Source organism: Calliopsis andreniformis, chromosome 9 (assembly GCF_051401765.1).
Source record: "Calliopsis andreniformis isolate RMS-2024a chromosome 9, iyCalAndr_principal, whole genome shotgun sequence".
Taxonomy (NCBI): domain Eukaryota; kingdom Metazoa; phylum Arthropoda; class Insecta; order Hymenoptera; family Andrenidae; genus Calliopsis; species Calliopsis andreniformis.
The window spans coordinates 14,184,488-14,206,356 of record NC_135070.1 but is presented as its reverse complement, the minus strand read 5'-3'; the positions used below and the strand labels follow the sequence as shown (position 1 = coordinate 14,206,356).

Genomic DNA, 21,869 nt, shown 5'->3' with positions numbered 1-21,869 from the left:
ATCCAGGGATGGATTAAGGCGTGACGTACTTTTTAGGGTGCCTCATTTTTCCATATAGTAATTAAATTTCTGTACGTACTTTAGAAAGAAATTTTTCTCGATTCGTAAGATAATGGTTTCCTTCAGAAGTCACATTTTCTACTGGCTCAAAATTATTAAGAAAAATTGAAATACGTTAATTCGATTGTTTAGTAGTTAACGAGTCATTAAGGAAATTTTTCTTTTTTTAACTGTACATCGAGGGAGGTTGATCAGTGAAAGGTTTCGTTCACTTGTCCACAAATGTTGGACAAATTAACGCGTTGTCACGCAGGCTCCGAAAGCGCTTTGTTGTCTTAAGGACTCGTAGAACAGCGGAGTTCGTTAGGGACCAGCTATGTGTTAGCAATTCAGCTTGCACGCCGACATGGTGACGTAGTATTTGCACACATATAATTATTCAAATTCGTGGTAATGGAATTTGAAACTGGAACTATGCTTCGCGAACGTAAAAGCGTGCCCTTACGATATTCATCTATAAAGTACGACAAGCCAGCCTCACTGGATTCAGCTTCAAGAATGGAAAGACTGCAAGTTCAGACTAATATCGATGCTTTGCAATTTAAATATAATAGGTCGTGTATGCTATCTGAATACCTATACTTTATTTAAGTAGTAAGAAATTACAAAGTGTTGCTAATTATGTTATACGTACTTGAAGTCTATATCCCTACCCCTACTGCACATCAATAGTAAATGCAAGTAAATGAAATACTGACAATGAGTTAAATTTTTAGATAATTCAATGTATTTAAGTTCAATTATATATTTCTTTCGTTACATGTTCTTTGAACATGTAACGTGTTACGATTTTATAGATCCCCCGTGTACGTTTCCATGAAATGTATTTTTATTAAATTCTTTCGTGACAATGTAGCAATTTTTTTCTCACTTTCTTTCATAATCTGACATCGTAAATGAGCCAAACATTATAAATGCAACAAATATCTAGCTCGTATTTTGTGAAAATCTAATTTAATAAAGCTCGCGGGCCGAACCCCATCCCACTAAAACGACTTTTTTTTCCGCTAATATATAACTACATATATTTCCTCTGTACAAAATATTTACATATATATTGGATGGTCGCCTTCATAATATTAGTTTAGCGGCAAATATTCCTCTATGTATATGCGTACAAAACTGTAATCTGTTGAGGATATTTAACATACCCCCTCATGAGGTACCTTTGTCTTTTCTTACCAAAAGGGAGATTAATTTGGCATGTCGTTCTGTATGTTATTTGGAAACAATGCGTGCACTCGCGTATTCTTTATTCGAAGCAATAAAATATGATTATTGTCCCACCATATTTCTATCCATACGTAACTAATTTACGACCTGGTTCGTAGGGGAATATTATTCACGTTTTCGTTAATTATAAAAAGGTCCTCATATATTCGAGTCTTAAAATTGTCAAATATTCTAGAATCAACCGTAGAGGTAGGAAAGGCAGATACGAAAATCTTTGGAATATACGACCCAGGATGTGAGCACTTTTTTATCTCGAATTTCAAAGGTGATTATATTCACATATAAATTTTAATCTCCCTCGAAAGCCTTCTTTATTCTAGCAGTATTACATTTTTTAAATAGAAAATGTATTAAGTCATTTATATACGAAAAAGACAACGGTTTGCAAACAAATTTACAGATCCACGTCCGTCCATAATATTTGAAAATCCTTAATTATAGGGAATAAAGAACACCTTGATTTTGCGAAACGCTGCATATAAATTGGTGATGTACTGTAACAAGTCATAACCACAAACTCAGTTAAATCGCCCGTATACGCATGATACACTCACGATGAATTCAAAGTCCATGTTACTAGCGTTGCAAATTAATCCTTTGAACGAAAAAGTTATACGACGTAATGAATAAATTAAAGGAATTACTCTGTAGAATAAATAAAAATATCATGTGAATAGCTACATAAAAGAATAAACTCCATCGAATATAAATGTCATACTGTTATACAAATTTTTTATACAAACAGTATACAAAATGTCATTTCAGAGGTTGAAATTGTTAAAAAAGACCTATCTACGTCTATCTGATTCATAAAAGTCAAAAAGAGAATTATACACGTACGAATCATGTACCAGAATTTATATTCTGGCAAGCAAAACCCGCCAGAGGATTTGAATCTCCATTCGAGGAAGGTTAACGCTCTCAGAAAAGGAACCCTAACACAATCATTTTCACCCAGGCTGTCATTGTTCGATACAAGCCTTTAGAAGTCTACCAAACATCCCGAACTTCCCTCAGACGAAGGGAATACGAAACCCAGAAGTAGATTCCCAAGCTTCCTGTGAATGGAGCATCACTTTAAAACCTACGTTTGAAAAATCACGCGAGGCGTCGATACTTCATGCGAAAATGCATAAGGCGAGGATAATTTATCATCTGGCTCTTCGCCATTGAATCCCGAGAAATTCAATGTCGCTGAACAAGATAATGGCTCGTAGCGGCAGCAGCAACAACAGGCATCCCGGAATCCCATTCGCTCATTTATAACAGAGCTTCGCGTACTAACGGTACATGTACCCGAATCTCCGCCAGTTTATCATCATTCCTAAGCCTGCAAGTAATTACAGAAGGCTGTGTGTGTGTGGGTGGGTGCGTTCAAATTCCAGCACCGTCTTGCCCCATTCAGGCCAGTCATAATTAGGTGACTCGCGCTTTCAACACTGTACACGTGTGATAGGATTCACGACAATGGTGTCATAAGACGAGAAGGAACACTAATTCCGTCATATAAGGACGATCGCGCTCCCACTGAAGTTTACTCGACAAGCTAAAGGTGTCTGAAGTCGTGGCCCTAGGCAAGGGGATTGGGTTGGTACTATACAGACAGAGCGACTTCGTGCACAAATTTAAATAAAGTTAATAATCCAGAGTACTCACTCGTCATGAAAGACGAGCTTCTCGAGAGGTAATATAAAATCATAGAAAAAGTAGATGAATAAGTATCCATCAATCACAAGCATTCAAGATTAACGGAACGACAGCTATGACAAAATTCATTGAGTTCTGGACAGGCCTGTTAACGATCCTGCTGCGAACCGTTTTATCAGATTCCCTACGAGAGTTTCATCCCTCTCCATCGCTTCACCTTCAACCCCTGTCACGGCATTTCTCGACTCGATAGGTGTGCTGTCTACAGGGGAAGTCCAAGTTCCTGGGAAAGGGGAACTCCCTGGACCAATCGGCCGCTGTCCGTTCGTCACAGTGACTCCTGTCGTAAAGAGGACAAGAAACGAAAAAAAAAAAATCGCATAAACGAACCGTAGCCTGTGGTCCCTCGGGCGAGTATTTTTCTCCTAGGAGGAACACCCTCGGCGAAAGTTCGCCTCGATCGAGAGCGCGGCAGTTACTGGTATCGTTTCTCGCGCACGATAAGAAAAACCTCTGCCCTTCTACCTCTTCCTGGCAACGTTCCTTCCGTGCCGCAGGAACGTACGCTCGGGATTCCTTTTTAAATTTCGTGCTTCGCCACGGCAGATAGATTTTAATGGACTTTGCACGCAGGACACGTAGTCACTTTGCGCCAGCAGGCTGCTCGTGCCACACGCTGTCTGCGTTTCCCTGCCATCACATGTACGATGTGGGCGTGAGCGCGAAGACACTGTCCACGAGCACGTGCACACGTGTCTCTGGTTTAATTCTATTTAACGATGAGGCCGATAGAGATCGGAAATTGAACGAGCCGAGATTCGAGTGAATGATAAAGCGAACAAGATGGTCCCTTATCTTTCTTTAAGGTTTATTAGGATCGCGTTGTAAAACGTTTCATTGCTGGCGTTCGTGTACCGCTAGCTCGGCTGAGGGAATAACTTAGCGCTAACGTGAATTCCTTCTACTCCTGGGTTATTGAAATTCTTGATAAAGCAAGGAGCGGATACTTGATAAAGAAAACTTGGATCTACTATTGCCGCACTTGTGCTAGGACGGAATATAGATGAATGAGAACAGGGGAAACTAGTTCCTACTTTTATCGATATTTTTGATCGCACCGAGGCAAGTTGCTTCGAGTTGCACAACTTTTATGACAAATATGAATATCTATAGCGAACTAAAGACGTTATCGCAACTACAAATGATAGGAAAATATACTTTTGTTTTTCTTCGTATTTTCTGTCTATCCGTGAGATTGGGTCTGTAGCGTGACATGCACTAGAACGCATGGACTATGGTAATGGAGACAAAGTGGAAAAAGCTTCTTTCCTCTTAGAACCAGTCTCAGGCGGGATTGATTTATACAGGACGATCCTTCTACTCTGGAAAGCCGCAAAAATCTTTTTACGTTACGTATTTTCTTATGGGCTAATCTCATAGCTTAATCTTACCCTCTTTGTTCTCTTCCTTGCTTCACAGGTTAATCCCATTACGAAAGCCATTTCACCCCAAAACGACGTACAATCGGTCCTCCTAAATACATATATTGTACTCGATACTTCCTCACTATGCCCCCTATGAAATTCCCTAAATCGCTATTATAACCTTAGGAATTTTCTATTTTAATTCCATCGTTATTTTAGCTCCCATTACGTGCACTCTTTTTTCACATAACTTACTGTAACTAGCAGTTGAATCCAAATAGCTTAACCTCAAACGACCGGACTTCATTGTTGTAAAGAGAAACTTTACCTAACTTGTAGCAAACAGCAGATACGACTACTTTCAACTGGAAACTTTGTTTTAAATTATTCTAAGGAGAGGCTGCGTTTCCTTTTACGAATAAGCAACAATTCCAACTTTGTATCTAGCCTTTAATTTCTCCTCGAATGTTTTTCTAATTCAAACGACTACCCAGAGATCGATAAACTTTTTTGCGACTGGTTCTGCAGTGGATTTCAAGCTCCTCTTTTCAACGAGGTCTTAGAAATTGACCTACAATTACTTTTCGCTGATTTCTCCCACTTTGAATAAAAAATGTGCTACCGACGTCAAAATCACGCAATGATTCGAAGATTGAAAAAATTGTCGGTCTCTGAGTTTGGTATTTAAAGCAAAATTTGAAGTTTAGTATACATTCTTTATACTTCTTTTAAGCTTAGTAATTTGCATACTTTTGCATCATCCCTTTGAAATCCAAATACGGTCAATTGAGCAGTAAACACTGCCGTCTGGTATTCCTGCTGAACGGGATTGAATTTTCCTAAATCAATTGTGTAACGATGTTTCAGATTTACTATCAATTTACTCGCGCCCGCACAAATTAAGCCAATTGGCATGATATACGTCTGTCACGCGAGTGTTTCGAAATGCTGTTGCGTGGCCGATTTCGACTATCGACGCGAGCCGCAAATTACAGTGTTTTAATTACGGGTATTTCGAAACACGGGCCGTGCCAAACGTACCTGTTCAACCTGATTTTAAAATTATATCAAATAACAGGGCAACGTTAAACGTTGTTAGCCGTTGTAAACTGAAACTATATTTATGTCCTTGATTACCGTGATCGTTAACTAATGAGCTTCTATTGTTTGATCCTCAACATAACAGACAGGTCAATAATTCAAGATTAAAGGCTATATATGTTACTGTTTTCCCCTCGAAATCCTATTTTGTGTGGAAATAGAAGCTTATTATTTTATGAATTATATTATACATATGATAGAATTCCTTCACAGATAAATAATAATGCAAAGAAATCCTGGAAAAAATTATATAGTACACAGTCGCAGTCCGAACGAGCTTATTCAATTAATCCTACAGTCAAAGTCTGTCAGGCAACGAAGGGAATAAAATACAAACAAATGAAAATGAATAATTTCTCGGTAAAATGAGGTCACTCGTGAGTAAATAATATTAGAATAGGAGAAACAGTGTGCAGAAAGATTACGAAAAGCTGTGTATATGAATTTAATGTTATGAACGCGTGTCGCAATGCCGTAACTTCTATTTCACTGACGTTTATTAGCCTGCCTCAGAAAATTAAATGAGTGATAAATATCACGCCAGTAAACACAATTTGATTTGTATCATCTAACAGTGACACGCAATAAGAATAATGAATAAAATTTTGATGCGTGGGAGCGTGAAAGATAAGCATTATGTAAATGAATGAATTTTTTGCGTTAATTACCAAAGATAAACGCGAGGATATACAATGAAGAGTGTAATGTAATTTATCGTGATTTGTTAAATTTGTATGTAATTTACTTACTAGGTATGATCTAAGCTAAAACCATAGAAAATAAGTTAATTGTACAAATGACTTAAACGAACAAAAATAATAAATCCAGTTTACCAGTTTACTGTTTACTACGGTTTACGAGTACCAAAGAACTGTAAGCGCCAAGCGAGGGGAAGAACAGCGGAAGACAAAGTTAGTCACGTTTTCCCTGGTATAATACTTTCAGAAACAGACCATCTGTCTTTTCATCCGAGATTCGAATCGTTCGCCCAACTACAATTTCATGACAGCACTGTCACTGACAAGACAGTGGATTTGAAGCGGTTTTACGAAGAAGTACCTTCTCCCTTCGAGTAGATCCTCAAAGAACGAATATTAAAAGACCGTTGCGTCGTCCAAAAGATTTACTCAAGGTTTACGCACACAAAATAGTTATTCTTAAACTCTCCATATTTCACATATTTTCTGTGAAGACTATAACTGAAATTGTAAATAAATTTTAAGTTTAAAATAATCTAGAGACAACTTTAAATTTTAAGAAATCAACAGCGTACTTAAAAAAGTAATAAAAAACTTAACGTTCCTTTAATTCCGTCTTGGGATGATTTAGAACGCATTTAAATGCGTTGCATCTAAGTTTAGAGTCGCAGTTCTTCGAGACTAGGCAAACCATTTGCAGGAGTTACAGCTGTGTCGGATAAGCGTCAGTCGCACTTGCTAAGAGCTGTCTTGTGTCCATTAAACAAATTAACTCCTGAACGAATAACATCAGACGCGTACCGCGTGGCCATAGACGAGAAGAAATTCTCTTCAGTTTCATTGAGTTTGCGCGCCGTCAAAGATATTAGCTGGCGAAACTCGTAATGACGTACCGAGCTGTTTACGAGGTCATGAAAAGGGATGGACGTGTCGGGACGAAGTTTTGTTCAGTCACTCAGCTACCCGTAAGAGGAGATTTACGTTAACTCGTGAAAAAGTTTACGAGTTTTAAGCGCTTTCTGTATCAGATGTCTCCGAGCTACTGTAGGATGCGTAGCAGTGGGAAGGGGATGCATAAAACGGTTTCAAGTAGCTTCCACTTCGACGAGATTAAGGAAAAAATTATTATAAGTTCCATGCGGCGTCGAAAACGACTTTCTGAGATTGTTCAGGTTTACTTTCATATATTTTAATAGTGAATCTATCATAGAATTTCAATTTGTAACTTCAGAAATGAAGTTCCATAATGAGATGAGTTACCTACATTGTTGAAGCTGAGTAGTAACAGTAAGATTAATTTAGCATTTTTTAGTTATTGCTAATTTTAGTATCGGCTTGATCGAAAGAAACAGAGTTAATACAAATATTTGAACTCTAGAAGAATTTGTTGGAAGTAAAAATTTAACACAAGATATCTGTCTGAGTAGTAGATGGCTAAGGAAACTTTTTTCTCTGTCACTTCCTCTAAAAATTATACTATCCATATTTTATTACGTGAAAGGGAATCTTGCCGTACCACATTTTTCGTTACGATAATAGAACTGTCACAATGATAAAATCCGTACCGTATGCCTAGGCGAGGAAACTATAACGTTGCCGCAAAAAATCGAGCAACCAACGCGAATCAAAAGTGGGAATAGCGTATTATCAGTTAAATTACAATATTTTGATATGAAAGGAACACTCTTATTAGGAATACATTACGAAAATAGTATATCATACTAAGTTATGCATGTTAAAAAATATTCTCAAATATAAATTTAAATTGGAAACCACGTAAACGAAATATTTAATTTTCGTTTAATTTTCTAGTACCGAAATGAAAATTTTTACGTTCCAGTACTTTGCTCAAGCACTCCAAACTTTACCTGATACAACGTTAAGATAACAAAACAGTTAAAACTTGGAACACTTTTTACCAAATACGAGATCAGACACGATCAAGAATAGTTCAGCAAGATATGCCAGTACTTAGACTTGAATTTACTGAATAAGATTTTTCAGCCTAAGCTTGAGTAACAACGTCCCATTAATATATTCAGAGTGTCACGTCGCGTCAGATGAAAATTTCACGGTCTACAGTAAACAGAAGTCAGAATTCGGTGACACCTAATTGCCAGAAAACATCAAACGAATTCTGATAAGGGAGAAATCGAATCTCAGTCGATATCTCGGGTCGCTGCTCTCCGAGTAATTAGCACGATGCCGCCGGTAGGGAAAGTTGAAAATAGTCCAGGAGACTGAATTATCCACTTTAATCAATACTGGCGCAAATAGCCCAGGGACTTTCCGTACTTGCACCATATTTCCTCTTTATCGTAAAGCCGCCCGCTTTATCAGAAGCGATAAGCTCGGGCCGGCCTCGTTAGAATTTTAAACGTAATTCGCTGAGTTTCGGAGGATACTCACACGCGAGGATGTTGTTACTCTTCAACGCGAGAATTCGCAAGAACTATCAGACGAGCTTTAGGACTCGTTACAGCGTGATCATTGACGATTTCAACTACCCTCTGTCAGAAATTGGTCCCATATATGCTCTTGTTACCGTATAAAATATGGCTTTGCTGTGTAGAACAATGCTTTGAAACTCCTATTGCCAGACTATGAAACAAGTCCGTCGCTATCTGTCCTATTTCCGGATACCATTCGAAATTTGAAATTAGTTTCCTCGCGAAACCACGCCAATCCATTTGTAGTGCCCTTAGATAAAACTATCGTAATATGTGAAACGTTAAAGTTTTTATTATCGACTGCTGATAATATATAGATGTGAAGATCGAGCTTGAGATAAAGAGATGATTCGTAAAATGTAAAGAAGACTCGAGGGGACTTTAAATTTTAGGGAAACTGATTTGGAGCATCTGTTCACCTGGGTTATATTACGTCTTTTCTGCGTATAACCGAATCAAAGTGAAGCTACCATAAATTTTATTAAATTTACAGTAATTATCGAAGACGATGAGATTCTTAATAACGAAGAAGGTGCAAGCGATACTTTCAACGAAATACCCGCCAAAGAACCGCTTGCACAATTTTCCCGTTAATTGCCGAATTTCAAGGAAATTGAGATCAGAAACTTGCGAGCATGGTAAATGAGTTACCCCCACTGGTGTAACCGCCGTCCAATCTAATTTCGTCAACCAGGATGCGTTATCAGTATGACGATTATTGAAAAATATTCTAAAATTCTCAAAAGACAGAATCTATGATTCAATTTGCATGAGATGGTATGCATAATCAATAGTTTCAAATGAAACGAGATTTCCCGATGCAACATTGTCTGAACGACTGAAAACATGCGTTAGAATTCTGTGAAAGTGGATTAGACTGCTTGTTGTTAACGTAACGTTGTTTGTGAACTTGCAACAACGTATGCTTCCTATATGCAAATGAGAACATGTGCTACCGCGCGCGCAGTTGTTTGGAATTTAAATGACATGGGGTAGAAATCGAATTCTGAAAATATTGGCTGCTTGTGTCCCAAAAGTAGAGCTCCAGATTTTGTGGTCTATTTGGTATTTCTATGAGATAAAATACGTACTCGGGATATATTAAATTCGAATTAATATAGTACGATTAACTACGCTCCGAAAAATAGATACATAGATTAGATTAGATTGTATAGATAATGGATACATAGGTACATAGAAATTAATCAACTAAAAAGCTATGAAACCTCTGTACATTATTATAAATAATACTTCAAAATAACGGAAGATGACAATATGCAGGGTATATTTGCCGCCAGGTGACAGAAATTTTAAGAGACAATTCTAGATACAAATAAAAAATGACAAAATTGTGTTCAAGTCTTTGTTTCAGAGTTATTGATTGTCGAGCAAACACCTAAAATTTGCCATCAAACGTGTCTGACTCGGGACTCATTCTACTTCCGATGCGCTCTAGCCAGACCAGGCACAGCGTAAACAGTAGAATAAATCTGAAGCCAAGCATATCAAAGCCAGTAAAACGAGTGACAAACCAGGCACAACGAAGTCAGTAGAATAACTCCCAAGTCAGACACAGCGGATTCAATAGAATAAATCTCAAATCAGACACATTTCCCATTTTCCCCAATTTTTGCTTCATTCTAGCACGTAGAATCGCCTCTTAAAATTCCTGACACCCTTCATCGAACGCCCTGTATACAACTAGCATAAAAGGAAACATCAGAAAGCGCGTGGAGAGTTTCGTGTCTCTGGTCACCGCGATAATCATCCCTCTCTCGCGCTCCGCCGCAATTCCCTCCGCCCGTTCTTCAGTTCAACCCCTGTTTGATTAAAACTCCCTGGCTACGAAGGAGAAATTACATTTTAATTATACATGGTTAATCAGCGTGTGCTTTACTACCGCGTACGGTCAGGCCGCTATTTACCGCTTAATGGACGTGCATAATCTACGGAGCACGCCGAATTTTCTAGCGCGTTGCCATCCACTGCCAAGTGGGTCTACTGGGATGGTCCGTGGCGGTGAATCCTCACGGCATCGACGGCTCGTTAAAAAGCGGGGGCGCATTTTTCACCGATACCGCGCGACCGACCTTTTTACGTCGCCTTTTTCTCGCGGCATCGTCGTGCCGCGCATTCGTCAATGACGGCTCCTCCGGATGATGGATCGACCGAAATGGATTCGTGACATTCTCCACGCATTACGACAGATCCGGTTTGCGTGCAGGTTTCTTTCCGCCTCGACCAGGTCTTTGTTCACTGAGTCGGGGAGCAAATCACGCCGATGAAATATGCGTATTCGGTGGATCGGGCGTGTAGTTGACGATCGCACGATTCCGCGACGATAAAGTGTTGTCGGTGGTTCGGCGATCCAGCCGAAATTGAATATCGATCGAATTAGGCGGGGATCAGAGGGATCCTTCGTGCGAGACGTTATATGTTAGCCTGCTTTGATAACATGGTTTACGGTAAGCCAGCTGCCGGACACCGATTTTGCTATCTGTCGTCTAATCTCTGTCTAACTAATCTCTTCGATTATCGGCTTCCATTATGGTCGGCTGGCTTCTAGACGGATTTTCGCCACCTCGGATTAACCCTACGCGGAAATCTGTTTCGAGTGGACGCCGTGTGGAGGGCGAAAGGGGTTGACAGTTTCGGTGGGCGCAAACATTCGAAGAGGAGATCGAATAAGCTAAGAGTCTAGAGATATTAGAGTTGAGCACACTCGGTTGACATGTGGTTATATAAATATGTTACATTTGGGAATGAAAAATTGAGAAAAAATTCCGTTTTGAGGAATTGAAGGTAAGACTACAATGTGGACTGTACTTGATGCAGGCTTTCATCTTGTGCAAAGTAAAGGAACAACGACGAAAGACATGCGAGAAAATTGTACATTTTGGAATTGCAAGGAAAAGTGCCTCTTGGCTAGGAAGAATTACTCACGGTTACACGTGGCACACATGAGCCCCAGCCACGTGTACGTGAGCGAAATAAAAAATTCAGGGGCCAATATGTTTAAAGCTCACGTCAGCTAGTCATATTCGTGAAATGTTTACTAATGAACCACAGTACACCAAGCCTACACAATAGTTGCTGTTTAATCTGCGTAGAATACTTGTAAATCTGTCAGTGAAATTCGCGATGGTTTAGCTGAAATTTTTGCACGTAGAAAACGTGATGCACATATAATAGGAAAAAAATGGTTTAAAATATTCTTTCCTAGTGTTACATTATACGAATATTTCAATTTGTATCCCTTTAGATATGCTTTCACTACTACATGAGTTTTCGACTTTGTTTCAATTATTTAAAGTTAAACTACTTCGCATCGTGGTTGCGTTTTAATTAGCCGAATAGAAAGTTTGTACGTAGAGATAAACGGAAATAAACCTATGTGCTGAAAAATGTAAATCAGATAATATTAATGTTAACTTTTAGTGCATCAAGCACACCTTTACTAACAAAACTTCTGAACTAATTTCCTGAAATCACTAATGCAGAACTATAACAGTAACAATATCAAATGTACATACAAGATGTATTAAGCAACATAGAGAGGATTTAGTTGTCCACCAGTTTTTACTAAAATAGCAGACGCAACATCGTATTAGAATTTAAAAAAAAAAAATAACTGGAAAGTTTGGAAGGTTATAGAACTTCAGGAATATATAAAACATCTTCGCAATATAATAAGCTGTCTTAAAACTTTTTAAAAGTTTCTAACTTTTAAGCTCCCGTAAGCTGGTACATACTTTTCATTTTATTATTTATAAACGATAGGAAAAAGTATTTTATGAAACGTCATTTTTTAGAGTTCAATGTTTCTCGGTAATTTTAAAGTGGGTATATTTCCTAATGAAAGTATACCTATAATTCCAATTGTTCAATAAATAAATTATTCATCTACCCCTTAAATTATAATTTTATTAATGCTATCATAATCCGTACTAACGCAACAGACCATTTCTAAATTCTATAAGATGTCTAAATTACTAAAATACTGAATATTGACTTTGAATACGCCACTCAAAAGGCATCTAATCATTAAAAATTTATCTAATTATCTGTCCTTTAATTAACATTATTTCCAAGCAAACACACCAGAGCGAATTTTTCCCAGTCGGCTCTGAGTAATTTGAAAAATATTTTCTAATTGACCAACTCGCAGTGAAGGGTAAGCCCCTCCACTCGAAAGACTTTCATAAAACGTAACCTGCAGTTCTTCCACAAGTACGCCAGTCGAGTAGACTTTCTCAACTTCGTTCGCGATGGAACTGCGAACTGGCTTTTGTTAAAAAGCCGTCAGTCTTAATTCGGTTCGTACCTTGGCTCAGACTTTAGATCTGTCGGATGTTTCCAGCTCAATGACGATGCCGTTCCCCGCGATCGACAGGAGCGACAGCCTTTATTTAATTTCCACGGTCGCGAACCACTGACTCTTTACAGTGAATACGTCAAAATACGCCGAGGAAGAACGTCGTTGGTCGTACTGCAACGACTTCATCATTCGCAATACTCCGCAAAGAGCCTCTTTATACTGTTGCTTTCGTGTCCTCGAATTTCATTCCTGCTCGTATGTTATTCCTGCCAAGTGGATTCCCCCTTTGCGCAAAAGCCATTATTACGTTCGTTACACGATTGTAAGCAAAGTGGATTTTCAAATCAAGTGGGTATTTACCTACTTGTTTTGAAAAGATTTGAAAGACCCCTTTATTTCTGTCTGTTGATTTAATATTACCCTACTTGTCACAAATAACGAATGACTTGTGGTATTAAGTATTATTAAATAATACTTGATTTAAAAGCGAAAATAAAATTGCAAAGACTATTTAAGAATAAAATATGTTTCCTAGTATTCTAAGAAATATTAAATAATATTCCAACTTTCTACGTATATGTAAAATGTATTAATAACTCACGTCTATCGATGAAACGAAAATTTCCAAAGAAGCCAGTTGCATTAGACGGCGGTCCCTGGGTGTGAAGCTCCAGTATAAGCGTAGACCTCGAGCTGTAGAGAATTTGGGGAATATCACGTAGGTCTCCACAAAGGACACCAGACCAAGGAGTATATTCAGAAACACCTGTGGTCTCCAAATGTAGAAACACTTTTACAAAATCGCCTCCTCCGCAACTGAAACAAAACACGCAAACGTTGTCAATGATTTCCTGTTTACTGGCTTACTTGCGCGATGAACGAAATGCATGAAAAAAGAGAAACAATATTACATACTTTCTAGCTCTGCGATACCTCAACTATTCCTACTAACGTTTACTGTATTCGGTTTAACAATGAAAGGAATAGAATCCAGAGCGTTTGCTACGATTCAGAAATGCAGAGAAATTACCACGCTTCGCTGTTCCCGAGAGAAAGTCTTGGGCTCCAGTTTAATCGGGCGTAGCTTAAAATTTCACTAAACCCCATTTGGTACGCATGATAAGGTATATCTTCAACTGGGATTCTGATACTCGTAGAATGGTTAATTGACTAATTAGTCCCAGTAGTGTAATGGAACAGGTGTTCGTAAGTCCAACTATACACAGATTACTGGAGTTCACGTGCTTAGGGAGCATTTTCGATCCTCCGTTAAAGCGAATACAATGCCGAAATTAGCACGGATTATAATAGAGCTGGGGAAGCTTACGAAGCCGAGTCATATTCGCAAAAACAATTTGCCGGTTCGTTAACGGAGCACACAACAGCTTACGAGATATCCGCGTCAGTAAACGAGCGAATACTAAGAGACATTCATTAACTAAAGCTTATCGCGGCGAGTAACTTAAATCCTTAAGTGTCGCGACACGTGGGGCATCATATTGTAGTCTAAAATCGTCGTGGTAAAATTATTTGCTCCGAATGAGCCACGCGAACGCGCTAATTACACACTGCTGCAACTTTGGTCGAAATTCACTGAGGCTTTAATGATCCCGTTACGCAACCTATTTATCACGGCCGTTCGGACGATTTCTAATTAATTAGCGGTAGACCCCTCGCCATATTCCATTTGTCCTGGCTATTCACTCAGGCTCGTCGCCATACTTCCACTTTCAATTGAAGAAAAGCAATTAATTCGAGGAACAGATCTTAACGCGAACGCCATCCTCGGATTCTTCAGTTTCGCTACGAGGGGAAGAAATATTCTTTCTTCTCATTCCTAATGATATCGTATAGGGTAGAATAATTTCGAAAATAATATTGATCGCAATAGTAAAAGTAAACATTAATATTTCCCTGTGAAAGCTTTTTCCGATAAAATGCAGACAAAGCGATTCAGATCGAATTTCCGTTTCATATATTTTCACAAAAACGTTTCGCGCGTTATTTTATTTTAATGAGGGACCCAAAATTACTTGTTCGATGTCACGTTCAATTTCACAGGAACATCGTGTCTGTTCCATGAATAAACACGCTCGTAATCATTCATGCATAGAGGCGCAGTTGGTTTTAATTTCTGCGAAAGTAAACGCAAGATGTGCATTAATTTGTAGTTTTTTTCCCATTGTAAAAAAATAAGTCGCGAGAGGAGTAATTCACTCCCGTGCGATTCATCGTGATTCGTAATATTTGCGAGGGTAGACGGAGCCAGAGGGCAAAGCAGCGAGACAGGCGAGGAGTAAGAGAGGGAATGAAGCGCACAAAAGGCTAGTGCACGTATCGTGGGAGAGAGCAGGGATATCATATTAACCTCGTCCCTTAATTTCCCAAATGTATTTCCGACAAAGCACGAGACTCCCGCGGCTTCCACGATTCTCGAAAGGGGTGTTGGCTGGTGTAAGTTAATATCTGACACCAGAAACCGAATTGAGGGTGGCGCTCTTAACTCATGGTTTCTTATGAGCGGTGTGCTAAGGTCGAGATGGACGGGTCAGCACGCAGTGACAGTATCTTGTTGCCGTAGGGCATTTGTGGACCACCCTTGGAGGTCGGATTTAGAGGCGATATTGACGTAGCGAAGATACAGCGTATTGGACGCGTGAAATTACACGTCCCTCGAGACGAGAATGTTACCGTACATAGAACGCTGAGAGACGGTGGCTGCGAGGGCACACAACGAAATTTCGCGCGTAACCTAATTTGCTTGGGATTCTGTGGTACTTAATCCCCAACACACAGATAAATTGACTTGCCCCACCCTTTCAACGCAGTGATTGGGTATTTCGTTACGTTTCTCCGATTTTCGAGTGCTGTTTGAGTGGGCCTGTATCTGTAATTTATTATTTACTGGTATATTGTATATCCGGTTTCTACCAAACATCGAGGGTTCAATCTGCTATCTTGCTCAATTTTTTATTTCTTCCAGAGTCAAAATTGATTGAATATTTTTTTATCCAGAAGAATATTACTCTTTACAAATTATATTTGCTTTTAATTACAGTCTCAGTATGAATGGAAAATGCACATTTCTTTAATATTTAATTATTCATTCATCCTTTTATCAGGTACGAAATATAATACTATGTACTGGTATAAACTTTCTGTATTATAAATACCTAAAATGCTCAATTTACATATCTCTTCTGAATTTATAACCGAAACTTTGTTTGTCCAGCGAAAGTGAGAGAATGGCGAAAAAGTAAATAGGGGTGATAGAATAACAAAGGGACACGAATACTCGAGGGATCACGAATTAAATTCCCGGTAAATATCCACCACAGCCGGTAGCACAATGTCAGCAAAGAACGTGTCGTTCAATGGAACGCAAAGAGCCTTCGATCGTCAAGCATCACAGCCTCCCTGCTGAATATGCACCCAAAGCGACTCTAGTGAGTCAAAGATGAAAGAGATGAAATGAAACCTTGAACAAGTTTTGAATTTTTCTATGACATGAGAGTTCTAAAATTTTCAAAAACTGATAGGATTAAATATATCTTTTAATTTGGATTGACAATTACGTCAGCTGTCATTGAACCCATGCACCTGTGTGATGTTAGTATGTATATGTATCACCTGTATCAAGTTAGTATGTACCTATCTATATATAACTATGTAGGTACGTGTTACCATGCTTGTATGCATGTTGGTTCGGAATAAAAAAACTGTCTGTACATGCAATACCTCTAAAAATTTCTGTGTTCAATTTTTCACCTACATCATGATATTCAATTCATATGTTTATAGGTTTTGAGAAACTACTCCCTTCAAAGTTTAGTCGCTGAACTTTTATTTCGACCTTGTTTATATGAAGTTTCTGTTGCTACGTGTAATTTTGTGAGTCTCTGAGCATTAAAAATACATTGGAAATAAATGAAACCTCACTCTCCCGTAGCGTCTATATAGACTGTAAATTTATATTCCGAGGTTCTCATGAACCATTGAAGAGAATGCACCAGCGTGTTTTAAAATCCTCTTAGTCCATAAATCTCAGGTGTTTAATAATTCAGGAATATTTGATATATCCAAGGCAAAATAAGTTTAATAACAACTGATAACTTTTTCCTGTCGAAAACACTCATTTTTCGCGAGTTGTCAACACGTGCTTTGTTAAAATGCATCGCTCACGACTGTTTTGTCCGTATATGAACGTGTAGCAAACAAGATTCATTCCATCGTAATTCGGTATGAAAATCGAGAGAAAATTCCATGAAGAGGTCGAATAGCAACGACCTGACGATAATTCGTACATCGTATTTAAGCTGAGTATCGAAACCGTGAGAAATACGACGATGAAAGCGATAAAAGACCGATGGAAGAGTTTCTCCTCTGGATGATGAACGAAGCAATTTTTGAAGCGCGATTCGATAAGAATCGCTATTCTTTGAGCGTTTTAGGAGATACACGACCCCTGATATGAACAAAGATTCACATTTAATCTTACGGTCTATCGTAATTGTTTCTTCCCATCAAATACCGAAAGTCATCAAAATAAAGAGCATTTTTAATATTTGATCATTTATCGTGCAAAATACCGTGCATATAGAAACAAAAAATGAAGAAAACGTTCGAACAGAAAGTAAAGCAATTTTTGCACGTCGCAGTGCGCAAAAAAATGGGAACTGATTAGCGTGCCACAATTCAAAAAGTTCCCCTTAAGAGCTCGCTAAGAGGCCTTTGGCATGAAATCACGGGGTAGCGTGCAAAACTTCGCGAGAAGTCCCGCTCTGATTGGCTTTACGCCAGACGTATATCCTGGGGGATCTTTGAGCGTGAAGAATGTTTTCGGAGTATTACGTTAGAAATTTATATAGTCCGCCGAAACTTGGCTGCTTGCTTGCGACTTACCGATCGAAAATCGTTTAATGTCATCCCACGAATGGAATTATCGTTCGATAAGAAATCGTAATTCTCGTAACAACAAACCGCGTTGAAACATGCTAATATTCTGAAAAATCATTTTATCGCTTCGTTCTGTATTAACTCAGAGTCTTACCATCCGTTGCAGAACTAGAATAAATTAAAAGCTACATTTCCGACAGGAAATAGTGTCATTGCAGCCTGCGATCGTATCACTTGCTTGACATCCCGTAAGCTTAATAGACCATTAGTGCTCTGCGTCTCTCCAATCTTCTGGCTTGTATAGCTGACATCCTAGACATCTACAGTGTGTAAGGCATCGTGCAAACGACGTTTCGATTCGCCTGCGTACTTTCCAATCAGCTATCGTGATTTAATTTGAGATAGATACATCATCGATAAGGATAAATCTATATTGTATCGACATGGACCAAGAGAATTTTTTTCTTTGTTCAAGAGACAGAAATAATTTTAAATAATTACAATAATTTTGATATCTATTAGTTGGGGCCAATTTTATAAAAATTTTACTTATTATAACTCAGAAAATGGTGATTTTGATATGTGAACTTCAAGTTTACAACTTCTTGTGAACAGCGTCTATATATGAAATAGAACCATGACAAATTGATTCTCTTCGAAGAAGGAATAGATATGAAAAAGAATTCGCCATTTGTAAGGTGAGCTTTTAGGAACAAATGAGTATAGGAAATCAATTTGTACGCCGTGATACGCATGTGTTCTATAACTGAAACAAATTTCCTTTATATTTGCAAGTCTATTGCAAATATTCTTCATACGTTCAACATGAGTAGTAGGTAAATATACTATGGGTATTCTGAACGAAATATGAGTGAAAGGATGCTTTCTCTCCTCCTCACTCTTTACCCCCTTTCCATATTTGGGCCAGACTGCTCATCGATATTCTGCTAACGTGTACATGTTAAGAAACATTCTCTTTTTTTAACAACACCACAAAGTATCGCGATCTTATTTCAAGTGACTGTCAACGCTTTAGAACGTCATCTCCACGTTTAAGTCTAGTTCGTAATTTCCGCCACGTGAAAAGGAACAAGCAAAGCCTGCTTGCCGATAACACCGACAGCCTTAAGAAATATCGGAAGGGCGGTGCTTCTAGAAGAAAATAAAAGCCAGTTGGGGCTTCCGCGCTCGGGAATATCTATTTCTGACAAAGCCAGAAAAAAAGGGCTTTGTGTTTAAGTTGTGGTATCTTTCAAAAACTACATTTTCCACTAAAATCACTATTAAATTGGAACGATAATTTTATCGACAACACTGCTTCTTTGTCTCTGGATAATTATACTAAAAATATTTTTTTGACAACTTAACGACATTGTATGCTTCTAAACTAGACTGTAAAGCGTGTTTAACTGAACAGGAAAAATTGTAAGTCATTTCTCTTGTAATGAGCACACGTTATTCAAGAGTCAAATGATTAATGTTGAAAGTCTGAATAGGTACTGTTTAAATTTTGAATGAATACGAACTTCATTTGGTCTCGTTGGATATTGATTAAAACTAAAGTTTGATACTGCATGAAAGCTGAGTACCTTTTGTTGGAAAATTTGATTGAGTGGTTAGTGGTACCTATCAATTAATAAGTACGGTTTTATTGGACCTAATCCCTTAGACTGTATTATCTAAGTATAATAATGAAGATACCAAAAATGTTCACATAAGTAATGGATTCAACAATATCCTTGTGAGTTTGCATTTGAAATAAGTATAAATAGTTTCAGCAAATCGATTGAAAAATAGTAATTGAATATCTAAACCAATTCCTATTTTCAGAGCACTATCGACGACAAAGTTTTGTCAATATTAAAGACGTCTATTCCGCCAAATCTCCTTGTATCTGCTTTTCCTTTGTTCTCAAATATTCAAAAAGCTCTGTTGTCTGTACGCTTCGACGGTGGCAAATGAAAGGGGCGGAGGTAGAGAATTCCGTGTTCCGCGTTTCGATGCGCATTCTTGCACAGGTACTCAGACTCAAATCAGAGAATGACCTTGTGCTCAAAACAAGTGCAGACCGAATGACTCGTGGCGAGAATGAGGTCGTAAAAGACGTCTGGCAGTGCTACTTTGGCACCGTAATACGTATTTTCCATTAAAATGGTACGTGTATGTGTGTAGAAGCGTACGAGCCCTTACCCACCCCTGTGTCGGCCTGTGCGCTGCAACCCTAAGAGTTGAGAGGCGGTCTTTAAAAAGCGATCTGCTGTATAAAGTGCAATTTAACAAGGTATGGCAATTATGAATAAAGCACACAGTGGTTTAGAATCGCTTACAAAGAAGGTTCGGTTAGTCGAAAATTATTTCTTTGCAATTCTGCCAGTCTGTCGAATCCTTCGATAAAAATGCGGAACAATTTTCTCTCTTTTCTTGTACGATAAAACGACAAGGAATGACAACATCCATCATTTTTATATTAACGAATCTATATTTTTAGGTGTAAATAACGTGCCTACTATGAAGCAAGTAATAATAAAAATGGAAAGCTTTGTACTGTGCTCAGTAAACAATGTCTGTCACATGCAAGCTAAGAACTACTGAAGTTCAAAATTCTGTGAGATAAAAATGTGAAACTTATAATAAGATATTAAAGTACGAAATGAAAATGGAACGCTTGGAATACCTTCGCTAGACATCAAAGCAAGTATGTAGCAACATGCTTATTAATTACTTTACATGCTACCTGATGTAAACGAAAGAGAATATATTACTAAAATTTACATGCAAATTTGAAGAAATTAATATTTTAATACATGTTTACCTAATGAATGTTTTTTACATTGAGTATGAATTACTCTGACATAAACCCTTACAGTAATCAATTACTTTAATTTATTTCTCCTAAGCTGTATCAATTCTCTGAAAAGAAATAAGTTCGTTATAAAAGGAAGATCAGGTGTTTCGTAAACGTTTCGCAAAAAGTACAAACGAAAGGAGCTGACAGAAAGAAAATGCTGAAAGCTTCTTCTCTTAAGATATTAATTTCTTCAATTGAAGGCATTAATTTCACAACAGCAAGCTTCTAAATAATTCCTTTCATGCTAAGAAGAAGCGGTACGCTCTAGAAAGAGAAATAACGCGTCGTTAAGTGTAAATAGAAAAGAAAGACAATCTTTTTCATGCTCTTCCTCTTGAATATTAATATTTCAATGTTTTCGTAACATTCGTTCCTTCTTACACATTCCTTTATTAATCTGCAGAAGATCTGCTTATATTAATTTTTTAAATTCATTGACTGCACCTTACCCTCCTTGTGCTTTGAATACTTAATATTCAATACTTTTTCAAGCTTCAAATATACAATAAAGGTGTAACGAATAGCGAATAACTTTTTTATTCATAGTTATAAAGACAAGGTTCCGTACGTAGAACTGGAAATAGACTAACAGAAGGATAAATATTTTGCGAGGAGGTACACTGTTTGAATAGTAGAAAAGATGAATTTAAATTCAGATAATGAAGGCTTCACTGTATCCATAATTCGAATTCTCTCTTACGATTTCCAGGAATCTGTGTACGTGAAAAACGATACCCATATTCAACGAATTAAAATCCTTTCGCGTGCAGTCAGAAGAGGAAGCTCGCATAAACCAATCGGGCAGCTCTACCCAATAATTATTTCATCCCTTGGTTAAGACTCGTTCCTCCTCCTTCAGCCTTGATTGCGGATTGCTGACTTCCTCCCTTGGCTAGGAAGCATTTCTCTCTTCACCATCATGCATCCCTTTTTACCGAGCTGTTCCTAGATTGCAGTACCGAGGTCGTAAAAGCGCAACGTAACCGCCTCAAAAGAATCGTGACATCGAGGACGATCGATGGTCCAAGAAATTTTTTAAGAATACCTTAGCCGAACTACATCGAACGTAATTACTTGGAGTATTAAGACCATCAATTTAACAATTTAATTTCAATAGCCGCCGACACTAAAGTTTAATGACTGAACAGAGTTTCTAATTGAGTTTTAGAAACGACACAAAGTCTTAAACTTTGA

The 21,869-nt window shown here is 38.0% G+C and overlaps 1 protein-coding gene across 2 annotated transcripts in view; it reads right to left on the bottom strand.

Moving 5' to 3' along the window:
• The window catches only part of Sol1, a 327,555-nt gene that overhangs the window by 202,047 nt on the left and 103,639 nt on the right, over positions 1-21,869 (bottom strand). For both annotated transcript variants that reach the window (XM_076384888.1, XM_076384889.1), the window contains exon 4: positions 13,533-13,747. In XM_076384888.1, coding sequence (XP_076241003.1) covers positions 13,533-13,747 — 215 coding nt within the window. The remainder of the gene's footprint in view (positions 1-13,532; positions 13,748-21,869) is intronic.